Consider the following 16,897-nt stretch of genomic DNA (forward strand, 5'->3'; position numbering starts at 1 on the left):
CTGTGCTTGGTGGTGATGCAGGAACTCGAGCGGGATTGTGATCTGCTCAGTCTCACGTTGTCAGCGGGCATTCACATGGCCACGTGCTAAATTGGTTGCTTTTTAGTATTTTCTGCTCATTTTTGACATCAAAAAGTGACACAAAATGCAAGCTGATTTTTGGATGCAGTTATTACTGTGAGAGTACAGTGATTCAGCTGCAGTCTGTGCAGGGACCGGCACAGGCGACCCGGCCTTGTTCCTCGGTGCTGCTGGATGTGGCCTGTGCCGTGGGGCCGCTGTCTGGTGTGGAGTGGGTTTGGGAGTGCGTGTGTGCACGTGCTGGAGGATTTTGGAAGCTCCCAGGGTGCAGCTGCATTAGAGGCTGGGCCTCTGCATGCTCTTCCAGTTGCAGGTTTCTTAACGGGTGGAAGACCTGCAGCTGAGAGGCATGTGGGGACTAGCACAGCGTACAGAGGGGTCTGGGATTACGTGTTTGGGATTTTGTCTGCAATGTGGAGTGCATGGTCCTCTAGACTAAGGTCATGAATGTGCACTCCCCTAAACAGCTGGGGCGCCAGGTGCTGGCAGATGTTCTGGGAGCGTGCTGCCTCCTAGTGATGGTGACTAAGCACACTCGGTTTCAGGGACACGTCCTGTAGGTCAGGTCCACTGGTGTGTAGTAGTTTATGGTCATTGTTGAAAGTCTTCCAGCATTAGAGATGTTCTTGTGAAAGTTCTTTCATAAAACATTTAAAGTCATACAAGTAAGTGACGGCAGAGGAGCGCGTGTGATGAAAAGCAGAGGCCTCCTGCCCCTCCTCCCCTCCGCCAAAGCCTAGCTCCTGCCTCCTTCCAAGCAGCTCTCTCTGCTCTTGGCCTGTCCTTTAAATGTTGGTAGCCTGAAACTTTTTTCCCTGAAAAATGTTTTTCCTTACAGTTCTCATAGGAATTTACTGTATTCTGTTAACCTTGGTGTTGTGAGGTGTGTCATAAGTTGAAGTAAAATGAGGCAGTTGGCAAGTTATTTGCTTTCAGAATAATGATGTGAAGTGATTTGTAGATGATTCTCATGAGTCAGTCTCACTCGCATGCATGTTGGTATGTGAGCCCCACCACATGCTGTTTGTGACCTTGATGGCTGTATGCTAGGCTTCAGTGACCTTCTGTTTGCAATGATTGTGTGTTCTTCCCCAAATTGCAGATTTTAAACATGGAAAAGCATTGTTTTTCTTAGTGTAAAAATGTCATAGTTTTTCTTCCAGTTACATTTTTAGCTGCAAGTAAAAGATTGGGAGAGAAACTGTGTTAGTTAGAGTAGATTAGTACTTACAGCTTAGAGATAATTCATTTCCCTTGGAGTTCTGTGTCTGTTCTTCAGAGAGAGAATTCTCTGAATTAGTAGTAACTTGTTCTGTTTTCTTTATTTTCAGCCATTTGGAAAACCTTACAGTGAGGCACTGAAGATTTAGATGAACGATGGCATAGGAGGAGAAGGACCGGCAGTTAAAGACAGTGGATTTCATTTTGGGTTTCTCTGCTGAGGAGATGGGGAGATGCTGAGCAGGCAGTTGGAATTAGGGACCCAAAGCTTTGGGGCTGAAGGCATTGTTTTAGGAAATATTACCTAAAGAGAGAGCTTCTGACAGGTGTGCTCTCAGCGTCATTCCGCGTACCACAACAGTGGAACAGAACAGTGATTTTTACAGCAGGACCTTGCAGAGGACGTGTGGGGGTTGTATGAACTGAGTCCCCTGGGAAATGCTCATCAGAATTTCTCCCTTCCTCTCCCTTCCATCAGCCTCAATTTGATCTCTAGCCCCAGTATCCTTGGAGAACCAAATGATAGGTGAAAACCCACCCCCTAGAACCAGCGATAGGCCTAACTACCCCCTAGAACTAGCGGTAGCCAAACAGACAAAGCCACCCCGTAGAACCAGCGATGGATGCACAAGCTGCACAGACCCCGTGACTGACATCACCCACCCACCAGAGAGCCGTGCCACCAGTTAGCAGGCACCTCTTCAGCGCCTGTGTGCTGACTGAGTCTCTCCTGAGTGGATGTTGGACGGAAGCCCTGCAGCTGTCAGACCTTGGAATCTTTGCAGTGGGCCTGGCGGTGGTCATGTGACCCCAGGGTACCATTCCTAAGGCTGTGTGGTGTTTTTGGTTTTGGCCCTGAATTGGTGGCCTTTGTTCTCCTTTGCCTCCTACCTTTACCAGACCTTCTTGTTTGAGCGATCTGAATCCTTCTTGAGATACCGTCCAGACTGTGGGTCTTGACATTTTCGTGTTGTTCCGCATCTGCCCATGTTTTCTCTGATTCTGTTTGGTGCCATTTTGCTTTTGCTACACTCCTAAGCTGTATGTGCAGCTTAAAGTGTAGTGGAGCATAACCTGTTGGCTCTTCAACCTGAGCAGGAAGAATGGGGTGATGAATGTTTGGGCTGGGAGGGTCCCGGACTCCAGACGCTGAGTGTGGGAAAGGTGTGGGCGCTGTGCTGTGTCCCCGAGGGAGGTAAGGCCTGTGGCTCAGCTTCCCCTCTGGTCTGTGGTCTCAGATGAGCTTGCTGCACCAGTAGCTCCGGGCTCTGTGGGTTCTGGTGCATCTGGTCGTCTCTCATGTTAATCAGTAAAACTGTACTACGTTTTTATTTCAGAGAAGCCCGTGTCTCCCAAATCAGGAGCATTGAAGAGCCCTCCCAAAGGATTTGATACAACTGCCATTAACAAAAGCTATTACAATGTGGTGAGTAACTGTAAAACGTTTTAAGAATATCTTCTGTGAGTGTCTCTAAAATTCAGCAATGTAGAGCATAAGTAAACTATGTAGAGTAGAAGAGAGATGTAAAAGTCATCTGCCACAGAGATGAAGCACCGTCAGTGTTCTGGTATATTTCCTTCTGATCTCTGTGTAGTGTATGTATGGAATTGTGCTTTGTTCTTGTCACATCATGTGGTATTGTGATTATTTCCCCATACCATTACAAGTCTCCACAATGACATTTTCAAAGGGTGCATGATGTGATTTAAAGCTTTCGTGTGCTCTGCGTGCCAATATACTCACATTTGGTGTAGACGGTAAGTACTTCAGGTCAACACGGTTTCTAGTTTATTTTGTATCTTAACATACTCTTTCCTGGGGTTGATGTATCATGTACCAAATAGCTTGGAATTAGAGGAGAGTGTCTAGGTGTTAAACAGTAAAGATAAATGTTTTTCAGAATTCTAAAACTTGGTGCATTTTGAAACTTAACATGAGCAGTTGGTGAGCTTAAAACACTACCTGTGATATTAAATCTAATAACTAACCAACCCTTCTTTGTCCCTAAACTGTTGTATATGTGCTAAACAAACAGAAAAATATATTTTTTCTTTGACTAAAACTTTAAATTGCTGGCATGTGTCTGTTCAGTGTGATAAACCAGCAAAGTAAACTTTCTGAACATGGATATTTTGGATTTTGTGGAAAGCATGCATTACTTCTTCCCTACTTCAGACCTTTATTTTCGTGATTAGGTAATCTAAATCTGAGTCCATGAGACTGAGTTTTTCAAGTGAAATAGCAGCTGATGAGTGTTTCTTTGCAGCAGCCCTTCATGAGGGTTTAATTTTCTGTGCATTTATTAAGGAAACTTGTGACAGATTTGAGGGAGTCCATCTCACAACACTGACTGACCGCTGCGGCCTTTGCCATGAGTCTGCATACGTGGCTTTCTTGTGAGCGCTAGCCTAACATTTGCCCTAAATCTCACAGAACCGTTTGGCCGCGGGGAACGTTCATTCATTTAATGGTATTTTGTAGGTGCCCAGTCTGTGCCAGGCCTTGGTGGAGGCACTGGGGGCATGGTGGAGAGCGGCAGCGGCAGGCGCTGCTCCCTCCAGCGTGTGCTCTGCTGCCACTGCGGTCAGGTGTGTCTGCTCACCTCTGGCCCCATTTGGTCTCCTCTTTTCATACGTGCGCAGCTGTGCTGCTCCTCAGTCACTGGCCTGTGTGTGTGATGCCACCAAGCGGACCGACCCACTTGTCGTTTTTACTGTCCTTTTCCTATGTATCACTCGACTCCATATCTTTCTCTTCCTGCAAGTCCTTGATTTCGCGTCTCATCCTCTACTTCAGTGACTTCTCATTGTCTTCACCAATCGCATCTGCTCCTTGGCCCTCTGACTTCCGCCTAGCTCTAGACTCAGAGAGCATCGGCCTCCCTGGGCTTCTTGTGTCCCGACCTGGGGTGCCTGCCTTGCCTGGTGGTCTCTGCTCCCTACATCCTCTTGATGCCCTTGTTTGCCAGGTGTTGGTTCTGGGATCAGGGCTGCACTAATGTGTCTGCTCCTTAGTAAGTGATGGGCCATACGGACGGTCGGGTGCATGTGGCCACAGGAAGGCAGCTTTGGCTCCTCAAGGTTTCATAGGAAAATGTTAACTTCTAACTCATGGAGCTTTTTTAAACTCTTATATTATGTGAGACACTGGTTTCTTTCCTGGGGAAGATTTCACGTAGTGGGTAATGCAGTCCAGTCCCTCTGCTGGAGGAGTAGGCTGGCCCCTTCCCACTTGGAGCCGGCCGTGTTTCTCTGGTCTCCTGCGTAGCCCCTGCTTCCCTTGGGTGTTTTATGAAACTAGGCGACCATGCTTTCTGGAAGTCCTGGTGGGTTGCTTTCTTTTGTATTTTATGCTCTCTGACCCTCTTCAGACCGAAGCATGATCACTGCCTTTTTAGATGTCCTCCTTTAAAGGTGCTTGTATGGGGAGAAGAGCCTTTATATCACACATGCTGTTCTCTTTGAATCAGCCACTCTCTCACTCAGAATGATGGGAAAACACCTTGACCTCAAAATCACGTCTAAATTGTTGCTTACACAAAGCTATATTAGTAAATAGTGCATGTTAAAGTGTAGTTGTTATGAACATAAATTCATAGAATTTTTAGAAATCATCTTTTGATAGAGCACTCTCATTTTACTGTGGAGAAAACAGCTCTAGAGATTAAAGGGCTTGTCCAAGGTCACACACAGGTTAGTGACTAAGCCAGGGATCAGTTTTAGCTTTCCTGAGTTCCACATTTATAAATTTCATAAAGTAAAATAAGACAGAAACATCACGCAGAACAAAATATAATATATAATGGGTTAGGCATTTTCACACTTGCGCAGTTTCGTTTTCACAGAAAACTACCCAAGTGTGGGTATTTTTAACCCCACTGAGACATAAGAAGGCTCTGCAAGAGGTAAGACCGGTGTGGGTGATGTTACTAAAGCCAGTGACAGGGAGCATGCCAGTGCCATCTTGGGATCAGTGCAGAGCAGTGAAGAGCGTGTTCTAGGTGGAGGACACACATTTTGAAATGGAGAGATGATGAGGGCGTAGGCATGAGTCAGGGTGGGTATGTATCTTTCTGCCATCGTGTGATGTTCAAGACAAACCGAAGAGCACTGGGAGGTGAAAAGTGATTCTTAGGGATTCATGACTGCCAGGAACACACTGATCAGCTGCCTGTCCTCTGCTTCTGGGACTCCCGTGGTGCAGGTGATGTAAGCATGTTGGGGTCCGCAGGTTTCCAAGGCACTCTTCTGTTCAGAAGATTGAATAATCTCTGTTATCTCTTTGCTTGCTGATTATTTCTTTTGTTAGCTTAAATGTGATGTTGAGTTCCTCCAGCAAATTTTTCACTTTTATTGCACCTTTCAATTCATAATTTCCATTTGACTGGAGTATATTTGAGTCATTGTTTGTATACTTTAATTCTTTAAGCATGGTTTCCTTTAGTATTTTGGGCATTGTTTTAAAAGACTATTATTTTAGAGCAGTGTTAGGTTGACAGTAAAATTGAGGGGGAGGTAGAGATTTCCCACGTCGGTGTCAGTGTCACTCACCAGGATGGTACATTGTTTCCAAGGATGAAGCTACCCTGATACATCATGATCATCCGAAGCCCATAGTGTAGCCGTCGCTCTTGGTGGTGGTGGTGTACGTTCTGTGGGCTTGGACGATGTGTAATGACATGTATCTGTCAGTATAGTATCATATAGAATGTTCTCACTGCCCTAAAAATCCTCTTTCTCTGCCTGTTCCCCTCCCCAGCCCCACCCCTGGCAACCACTGATCTTATACTGTCTCCACAGATGTGTCTTTTCCAGAATGTCTTACAGTTGGATCATATAGACTGTACACTTTTGTATTGGCTTCTTTTTTTTTTGCTTGAAAATATCTTTATTTTGCTTTATTTATTTATTTTTTTTATTATTATTATTTTTTTTAAATAATTATTTTTTATTGAAGGGTAGTTGACGCACAGTATTACATTACATTAGTTTCAAGTGTACAACACAGTGGTAGAACATTTATATACATAATTCTAGGTTCCAGCTATCACCCTACCAAGCTGTTACAATATCTTGACTATATTCCTTATGCTATACATTACATCCCGGTTAGTTATTTATTTTACCATTGGAGGTCTGTCCTTTTTTTTTTTTTTTTTTTTTTTTGTGAGGGCATCTCTCATATTTATTGATCAAATGGTTGTTAACGACAATAAAATTCTGTATAGGGGAGTCAATGCTCAATGCACAATCATTAATCCACCCCAAGCCTAATTTTCGTCAGTCTCCAATCTTCTGAGGCATAACAAACAAGTTCTTACATGGAGAACAAATTCTTACATAGTGAATAAGTTACATAGTGAACAGTAGTACAAGGGCAGTCATCACAGAAACTTTCGGTTTTGCTCATGCATTATGAACTCTAAACAGTCAGTTCAAATATGAATACTCATTTGGTTTTTATACTTGATTTATATGTGGATACCAGTATTGGCTTCTTTTATTAGTAATAGGCATTTTAGGGCCCTCCACGTCATCGCATGGCTTGGTGGCTCCTTTCTTTTTAGTGCTGAACAGTGTTTCATTGGATGGTCCACACGTTAGCCATTCACCTACTAAAGAACATGTTGGTGGCTTCCAAGTTTGTGCAGTTATGAATAAAGCTGCTATAAACATCCATGTGTAGGTTTTTCTGTAAACATGTAAGTTTTCAGCTCCTTGGGTAAGTACTAAGGAGTGCAATTGCTGGATCATATGGTGAGATATATGTTTGGTCGTGGAAATTGCCAGTTGCCTTCCCAAGTGGCTGTGCCGTTCTTCGTTCCCACCCACAGTGAGTGAGAGTTCCTGGTGCTCCACATCCTCACCAGCATTTGGTGGTGAGAGTGTTTTGGGTTTTGGCCATTCTAACAGCTGTGCTGTGGGATCTCATTGTTCGATCTGCACTTCCCTGATGTCACACATGGAGCATCTTTTCATATGTTTATTTGCCATCTGTTTTCTTTTGTAAGATGTCTAGTTATTTGGTCCATTTTTCAAGTTGGCTTTTCATTTTCTTATTGTGAAGTTTCAGGAGCTCTTTGTGTATTTTGGACAACAGTCTGTTCTCAGATACGTGATCCCCATCATCTTTAGTTTTCTGGAGCTTGAAGGTGATATGTGTAGGCAGTTTTTTGGGCAGTTACCCTGCCTGGTGTTCCCTGAGCTGCTTGGGGTCTGTGGGTTAGCGTCTGACATTAATTTGGGGAAATTCTCTGTCATTACTTCTTCAGACTTGTCTCCTGTTTCTTCTGGTCCCCCACTGTCTGTGTTGCACCTTCTGTGGTCACCCCACAGCCCTTGGATGTTCTCGTTCTTCCAGGATGTGTTGCTGTGTCCTGTAGCTGCTGCATCCAGCCTCCTAATGAGCCCTCGGAGGCATTCTTCCTTTCTGTTAGAGTGCTTTTATCTGCAGCATTTCTTTTCAGTTTGTTCTTAGGGCTTGCTTCTCTGAGTTGAGTTGCCCATGTGTTCTTGCTGCTGTTTTATCCATTAGCGCCATCAGCTTATTGATCATGGCTTTAACCCTGGCGTCATGCCGTGTCTGGTTCTGGCATCTTCACAATGTTCTTTGCCTTGTTGCCTTGCGGTGTTTTCTTGGAGCCGGACGTGAGATACTGGGAGAAGGAGCTGCTGTAGGTAGGCATCGGTGCTGAGGTGCAGGGAAGAGAAGTGTTCTCTGGTCTCGGGCTTACCTCTATCCAGGGGCCCTTGCCTCACTGGACAAGTTTCCCGGTTTTTGTGTTTTCTCCTGGTGTGCTAGGCAGGACAGGCTGGCTGGGGTGGGCTGGAGCTGGGCAGGCCCCTCCCAGGTCAGGTGGGCTCTGGGAGCATGTTTCCCTTAGGGCGGGCCTTGTCAAGAATAGAGTATTTCAGAATGGTCCTTTTCCTTCCGTCTGCTGAAAGTCCAAGGGCATTTTTTTCTCTGATACTTTGGGAACCTGATGGAACTCCTGGAGGTGAGTTTCGCAGTGTTGGGGGTGTCCCCCACGACTGGGTCCCCTGGAGTTTTTGATTCTCAGACTTAGCCTCACGGAGCCTGCAGCAGTCCCTCATTGCAGTCCGGTTTTCCTGCCCGGGCCGGCCTGCTCTCCCGGGAAGGGCGACTGCTGGCACTAAGCACCTGCCTGTCACTGCCCAGTCTTGGGGAGTGGGTTACCTTATGTTTCTCTCCCTTACGGATCTAAGAAGAGTTGTTGGTTTTTTGGTCTGTTCAGCCTTTTTTAATTGTCAGGATGGAGTGGTGACTTCCAAGCTCTGTAAACGTGGGACCTGACGCCAGGAGTCCCTCTGTGAACAGATTTATAGCAGCTTCTTGAAGCCTTCGTCTGCTGAGCCCAGAATCTGGGCCTTCTCAGAGATGGTTCCCATTGAGTGTTGCCCCGCTGCCCCCCTATTTGTGCATGGGTCACATGTTCTTGGCTCTTTATATATCTTGTCCAGTTTTCAATGAAATATTGTTTTAGAAGGTTTTAGCACCTCTGGGTTCTGGAGCTCTCCCCTGGGTCTTGTCCGCCCCTTTACTGACTGACCTGTCTGACTCCCTCTGCAGGTGGCTCCTCCCTGTCAGTGAGGGGCAGGCACTCACTCCTCTTCATCTTTTTTCTCAAGTCATTTTTTTAAGCCTGGCTTCCTAGTATTCACACTTGGGTCAGAAGAAGATTGCTCCGACTGTGCTTAAACAGGCTTCTGTTCTTTGTGCTCGGATCTGTGCGTGCTTGGTTAATGCATTGGGGTGGGGGAGGTTTTTTAGAACTTAAAAGCAATGAATAGAAACAAAGGAAAATAGCAAAATTGATTAGGCTACATCAACGTTTAGTAAATTCTTTGCCTTCAAATAATAGAAACCAAATTACAAGTTAATTGGGACTTTATTTACAACAGTTATGTAACAACACAAGATTATCCTTAAGGTGTGAAGAACTCATTAATACAAACACATTAATAGCTAAATAGGAAAGGGAGTGAGCAGTGTAAAATGGGAAATACTGATGGCTGGGTCATAATCAGTTTGGGCTGCTGTAACAGAATCCGTGGACGGAGCGAATCAAACAGTAAATATTTCTTTCTCTCAGTTGTGGAGGCTGGAAATCCCAGATCAGGGTGCCAGCAGGACTGGGTTTTTGGTGAAGTCTCTCTTCCTGGTGTATAGAGGGCTGCCTTCTGTCCTGGCCTCAGTGGTGGACAGACGAGTGGTGGTCTCATCAGCACGGGCACTAACCCTGTCGTGAGGGCTCTGCCCTGATGACCTCATTCTGCCCAGAGGCCCCACCTCTGAATACCCTCACACTGGGGGATTTAGACTTCAACATACGCATTTTGGAAGAACACAAACATTTAGTCCGTAGGACTCTGACAAAATAGTTAAGCTTACCATAAAAAATTTGAAAGTAATATTTTATGTATCCAGTGAGCAGAGATTTAAAGAGAACCTTCAGTTCTAATAAATGATAGAAATGTAAATCCATAGGGTTTCTCAAAAGTAATATGGCAGCTGTATATGGAACTCTGAACACTCAAGCTCTTTTTCTAATTGAAGTATAGTTGATACACAATATTGGTTTCAAGTATACAGTGTAGTGATTCAACAGTTATCTGTTATTAAATGCTCACCCCAGTAAGTATAGTTACTATCTCTTCACATACAAAGATACTATAATTTTACTGACTATATTCTCTATGCTATACTTTCATCCCCATGAGTAATTTATATTGGGATTTTGTACCTCTTTATCCCCTTCACTACTTATTTCGCTCCCCACCCCCTTCCCCCATGGCAACCACCGGTCTCTTCTGTGTGTTTGAGTCTTTCTGTTTTGTTCGTTTTTTGTTTTTTTTTTTCAGATTCCCCATATGAGTGAAATCATAGGATATTTGTCTTTCCCTGCCTGGTTTATTTCACTTAGTATAATACCCTCTAGTCCCACCCATGTTGTCACAAAATAGCAAGATTTCATTCTTATTTATGGCTGAGTAATACCCCATCGTATACATGTGCCATGTCTTCTTTATCCATTCATCTGTCTATGGGCACTTAGGTTGTTTCTGTATCTTGGCTATTGTAAATAATGCAGAGATAAACACAGGGGTGCATATATATTTGAATCAATGATTTTGTTTTCTTAGGGTAAATTCCCAGAAGTGGAATTACTGGGTCATAGGATATTTCTATTTTTAGCTTTTTGAGGAACATCCATATTGCTTTCCACAGTGGATGGACCTATTTACATTCCCACCCAGCAGTATAGGAGTGCTCCCTTTTCTCCACATCCTTGCCAACACTTGTTGTCAATTTTTGTCTTTCAGATTGTGGCCATTCTAATGGGTGTGAGGTGATAGCCCATTATGATTTTGGTTTGCATTTCTCAGATGATTAGCAATGTTGAGCATCTTTTCATGTGTTTCTTGGCCATCTGTATGTTGTCTTTGGAAAAATGTTCAGGTCCTCTGCCCACTGTTGAATTGTATGAGTTCTTCACATGTTTTGGATATTAGCCCCTTATTGGACTTATCTTTTGCAGATAGAGTCTCCCATACAGTAGGATGCCATTTTGTTCTGCTGATGGTGTCCTCTGCTGTGCAGAAGCTTTTTCGTTGATGTATCTCAACTTGTTCATTTTTTATTTTTTTCCCTTGCATGGGGAGACATAGCCAGAAAAAAATTTCTAATCGCGATGTTCAAGAGACTTCTGCCTGTTTTCTTCTAAGAGTTTATGGCTTCATGTCTTACATTTAGAGTTTACTTTGGTGTAAAACAGTGATCTAGTTTCATTCTCTTACATGTAGCTGTCTAGTTTTCCCAACGCCATTTGTTGAAGAGGCTATTTTTACCCCATTGTATATTCTCACCACCTTTGTCATACATTAACTTACCATATATGCATAGGCTTATTTCTGGGCTCTCTGTTCTGTTCCATTAATCCATGTTTCTGTTCTTGTGCCAGTACCATACTGTTTTGATCACTGTAGCTTTGCAGTATAGCTTGAAATTGGGGAGGGTGATACCTCCAGCTTTGTTCTTCTTTTTCAGATTGCTTTGGCTGTTCAAGGACTTCTGTGGTAACATAAAAATTTTAGGATTATTTGCTCTAATTCAGTGAAAAAATGCTATTGGTGTTTTGATGGGGGTTGCATTTAATCTGTATTACTGTGGGCAGGATGGCCATTTTGACAATATTGTTCCTATCCATAAGCATGGGATATCTTGCATTTATTTGTGTCTTCAGTTTCTTTCATCAGTGTCTTAACTTTCTCAATTTTCAGAAACAGGTCTTAAACCTTGGTTAGAGTTATTCCTAGGTATTTTATTATTTTTCATGCAGTAGTAAATGGAATTGTTTTCTTGATTTCTCTTCACTAGTTTGTTGTTAGTATATGGACATGCAACAGATTTCTGTATATTGATTTTGTATCCTGATTGTTGAATTTATTCTAATAATTTTTTGATTGAGTCTTTAGGGTTTTTTATATGTAGTATCATCTGCAAATAGTGACAGTCTTACATCTTTACCAATTTAGATACCTTTTCTTTTATTTGTCTGGTTGCTGTGCCAGGGCTTCCATTACCGGGCTGAATAAAAATGGTGAGAATTACCATCCTTATCTGGTTTCTGATCTTAGAGGAAAATCTTCCACCTTTTCACTACTGAACATGACGTTACCTGTGGCTTTGACATATATGGCCTGTATTATGTTGAGGTAATGTCCCTCTGTACACTGTTGAGAGTTTTTAACATAACTGTATGTTGAATTCTGTCAAATGCTTTTTCAGCATCTGTTGAAATGATCTTATTTTTAAAATCTTTTTGTTAATGTGGTGTATCCCATTTGTTGATTTGCAGGTATTGAACCATCCTTGCATCCCTGGAATAAATCTCACTTGATTTTGATTAACAATTCTTCTGATGTGTTTCTGATTTTGGGTTGTTAATACATTATTGAGGATGTTTACGTCTGTGTTCATGAGGGATATTGGTTTGTAATTTTTTTTGTAGTGTCTTTGGTTTTGGTATTAGAGTAATCTGGCCTTGCAGAGTAAGTTTGAAAGTATTTCTTCCTCTTCTCCTTCTTCTTTTTTTTTTGAATACTTCAAGAAGGATAGATATTGGCTCTTTAAATGTTTGGATGAATTCACACATGAAGCCATTAGGTCCTGGAATTCAGTTTGTTGGGAGTCTTTTGATTACAGTTCAGTTTCAGTACTAGTAATCAGTCTGTTCAGATTGTCTGTTTCTTCCTATGTCAGTCTTAGATGATTATATGTTTCTAGGAATTTATCCATTTCTTTTAGGTTATCCTGTTTATGGCATATAATTTTTCATAGAATTCTTTTAATTCTTCCAATTTGTCATGTTGGTTGTAACTTCTCCCTTGTCTGATTTTGTGTCCTCTCTCTTTCTTGATAAGTCTGGCTAAGGGTTTGTTTTGTTTATCTTCCTGAAAAACCAGCTCTTGGTTTCATTGATTTTTTTTTTTTCCTATTGTTAGTCCCTATTTTCTTTATTTCTGCTCTGATCTTTATTATGTTTCTCCTGGTAGTGACTTTGGGCTTTGTTCTTTTTCTAGTTCCTTTAGTTGTGAGGTTAGATTGTTTGAGATTGTCCTTTTTCCTTGAGGTAGGCCTGTATTGCTGTAAACTCTCATCTTAGAACTGTTTTTGCTGTGTCCTACAAGTTTTCAACCATTGTGTTTTTCATTTCTTTCCATGTATTATTTAGTTGTCTCTTTGATTTGTTCATTGATCTATTGATTATTTAGAAGCATGTTGTTTAGCCTCCACATGTTAGTGTTCTTTTCCAGTTTTTTTTTTCTTGTAAGTGATTTCTAGTTTCATAGCATTGTGGTCAGAAAAGATGCTTGATACAATTTCAGTTTTCTTAAAACTACTGAGACTTGTTTTGTGACCTAACGTGATTTATCCTGGAGCATGTTCCATGTGCACTTGAGAAGAACGTGTAGTCTGCTGATTTTTGGGTGGAATGTTCTGTATATGTCTGTTAAGTCCATCTGCTCTAATGTGTCATTCAGTGCCACTGTTTCATTACTGATTTTCTGTCTGAATGATCTATCCATTGATGTAGGTGGAGTGTTAAATGTTAAAGTCCCCTACTATTCTGTTAACTGTCAGTTTCTCCCTTTGGGCCTGTTAGTATTTGCTTTATATATTTAAGTGCTCCTATGCTGGGTGCACAGATTTTTATACCTGTTACATCCTCTGGTGGGACTGAGCCCTGTATCACCAGGTAGTACCCTTTGTTTCTTGTTACATTTTGAAGTCTGTTTTGTTTGATAGAAGAATTTGTACTCCTGCTTTTTCTTGCTTCTGTTTGCTTGGAATCTTTCCATCCCTTTACTTTACATCTATATGTGTCTTGAGGTCTGAAGTGAGTCTCTTGTAGGTAGACTATAGATGGGTCTTGTTGCTCTATCCATTTAACCATCCTGTGTCTTTTGATTGGAGTATTTAGTCCATTTACATTTAAAGTTAGTATTGCTTAGGTAGGTACTTATTGCCATTTTGTTAATTGTTTTCTGGTTGTCTTTGTAGTTCTCTGTTCCTTTCTTCCTCTCTTGCTCTCTTTGCTTGTGATTTATTTTCTTTAGTGTTATGTTTGACTCCTTTCTCTTTATTTCTTGTGTGTATATTATGGGCTTCAGTTGCTTTCTACATATGTAACAGTCTATATTAGATTGATGGTTGTGTAATTTTGAACACATTGTAAAATTACTACTTTTTTATCTCCCCCCCCCACACTTTATGTATATGATGTCAAAATTTACATCTTATGTCTTTTTATTTTCTGTATCCCTTAACTAATTTTGTATAATGATTTTACTGCTTTTGTCTTTTGAGGTTCGTACTCATTTTGTTATTGGTCTCTAACTTTACTGTAGGTTTGTTTTCACTGATGAAAAACATTTAAATTAAAAAATGGCTCCATATACAGAACCTTTAACATATACTGTAAGGATGGCTTAATGCTGTGCATTCTTTTAATCTTTGTTTATCTGGAAAACTTTTGATCTCCTTTTCAATTCTGAATATCTTTGCTGGGTAGAGTGTTCTTGGTTGTAGATTTTTTTACCCTTTCAGCTATTTGAATATTTCATGCTACTTCCTTCTGGCCTGTAAAGTTTCAGCTGAAAAATCTGCTGGCCTTATATAGTGTTTCCCTTGTAGGTAACTGTCTACCTTTCTCTTTCTGCTTTTAAAATTCTCTTTAATCTCTGCTATTTTAATTACTCTGTGTCTTGGTGCAGAATTCCTTGGGCTCACCTTGAGGTCGTCTGCACTGCACGTCCAGGGCCTGGATGCCTATTTCCTTTCCCAGATTGGGGAAGTTTTCAGCTGTTATTTTTTCACCCCTTCCTCTCTCTCTTCTCCTTCTGGGACCCCTATAATGCGGACATTATTTTTGTTTGGAGTTGTTGCAGAATTTTCTCAGCATCTTCTCATTTTTAGAAATTGTATTCTTTCTGTTACTCAGCTTGGTTACTGTCCACTACCCTGTCTTCCAGCTCATTGTTCTTCTGCATCCTCTAGCCTGCTATTCATTCCCTCTTGTATTTTTCATTTTGGTTATTGTATTCTTCAGCTCTGATTGGTTCTTTATAAATTTTCTATCTCTGTTGAAATTCTCCCTTAAGATTGTCTATTCTTTTCCCCAGTTCAGTGAGCATCTTTATGACCATTACTATGAATTTTTCATCAGGTAGATTGCTTCTCTCTGTTTCATTTAGCACTTTTTCTGGTGCTCTGTTTTGTAATTTTGTTTGGAACATACTCCTCTGCCTTGTTTTATCGGGTCTCCGTGTTTGTTTCTATGTATTAGGTAAGTCAGCTGTATCTCTTGGTCTTGACAGGACTGGCTTTATGTTGTAGGTGTCCTGTGGGGTCCAGAAGTGCAGAATCTCTGCCCTCCAGAGCCCAGTGCTCTAGGGTATCCCTCTGTGGCTGAGGTGCAGCTGCTGTGGGTGGGTAGTGGGTAGAGCCTGCCCTCTGCCTGGCTGTCCACAGTGGCTCTCCCCACTTCTCTGCCTCGGAGTGTGACGCCTGGCTGTTCTGTGCTATACTGTGGGTGGGTCTGCCCTCTGCCTGGCCCTCCACAGTGGCTGACTGCGACTGGTCTGAAGCTGTGGGGTGGGTGGGTCTGCCGGGGAATGCTGGGGCTGAGCCCGTGGGGTAGCGGAAATGTTACAGAGCTGGCTCCTGCAGGCCTGGCCAGTCGGGCTGAGAGCGGGTTGGAACAGCGGTGTCCACCTGCCCTCTCTCCTCCGGAGAGAGCCCCCGCAGATCTCCTTTCAAATGGCTGCCTCTTCGTTGGGCCGTAGAGGTACCAGCAGAGCCCACGGTCCTCCACAAGCAGAGACTCGGCCGCCCACAGCATTCCAAATCTCCTCGGAGTCCAACCCCAGATCAACAGCCGTTGATCTTCAAAGCCCAGTGCTATGGGGACACATCTTCCTGGGGAAGATCCCCAGGGCCAGGTGTGCTGGCCGGGTTCCTGAGCGTTTTTCTCTTCCCCACTCCATTCCCCTCTCCCTCCTGCTTGTGGGTTGGGATGGGGGAAGGGCTTGGGTCCTGATGGATTGGGACTCTGTCCCTTTGCTCTTCCCAGAGTGGTCTTAATTCATCAGGTGTAGAAGGTCTGTTCTGCAGTCTGAGTTGGTTGTATTAGATGTAGTTGCCTTGGTGTGTACATGGGAGGAGGTGTTCAGTGTCCTCCTATTCTGCCATCTTCCTCTACTCCTCCCACTCAAGCTCTTTAATAATTCTGCTTCTTGAAACCTGCCCCAGAGAAATTACCTAAAATGTATTAAAAAATGTTTGCACATAGATGTGTTCATAGGACTATTTTTTGCAGTAATAGATTGCTGGCAACCTAAAGATGTAGCTGTGTTAGAATATGTACCTGTCCAAGGTAAACATTGGCACGTCCACTTTTAATTATTAAAGATGAATGCAAAACTTTAAAGTATCAAAAGTGTTTTCCTCTTCAGTGCAATAAGCAGCATATGAACTTACATGGTAATGTGACTTGATTATGTAGAAGTGTTGTCACAGAAAATAGAAAGAAGTGAGCTAGAGAATGATTTGAGCAGCAGTTTTATCACTAGATATGCTCGTGCAGATAATAGTGATTTTGTAGGCTGCTTTGGCAGAAGAGTCGGGACTGCTGGACAAAGCAGCAGGGCCTCAGAGGCTTGCGTGTAGGGGCAATGAGGCCTCCTAGCTGTGGAGAAACAATCGGTGAAACCCCCAAGATACTTTAAATAAAGAGGTGTTTGGTTTTTTGTGACAAAGTCAGCCACCACTGTTACTTTTCTTTTTGAATGGGGAACCGTTGGGCCTGTTTGCAGCGTTAGGTCTGTGGGTGGCTGGGAGAGCCTTGCCTTAGGTGGTGGCATGTAATATTTGAGTGCCATGTGGCGGGCTGGCCTGCAGAGAGCCCCCAGCAGCCTGCTGTCACTCCTTTGTGAGAGCAGGCTCGAGATGCTGACCTTGACCTTGTAGTGTTGTGAAGAGGATGAGCAGTTGGCCCTAAGATGACTGTCA

General features: G+C 42.8%; 1 protein-coding gene across 8 annotated transcripts in view; it reads left to right on the forward strand.

Moving 5' to 3' along the window:
• ARHGEF7 (Rho guanine nucleotide exchange factor 7) overlaps nucleotides 1-16,897 on the forward strand; it is a 124,928-nt gene that overhangs the window by 66,385 nt on the left and 41,646 nt on the right. For all 8 annotated transcript variants that reach the window (XM_036893925.2, XM_036893928.2, XM_036893929.2 and 5 more), the window contains one exon: nucleotides 2,640-2,728. In XM_036893925.2, coding sequence (XP_036749820.2) covers nucleotides 2,640-2,728 — 89 coding nt within the window. The remainder of the gene's footprint in view (nucleotides 1-2,639; nucleotides 2,729-16,897) is intronic.

The sequence above is a fragment of the Manis pentadactyla genome, chromosome 17 (genome assembly GCF_030020395.1).
Source record: "Manis pentadactyla isolate mManPen7 chromosome 17, mManPen7.hap1, whole genome shotgun sequence".
NCBI classification, from domain to species: domain Eukaryota; kingdom Metazoa; phylum Chordata; class Mammalia; order Pholidota; family Manidae; genus Manis; species Manis pentadactyla.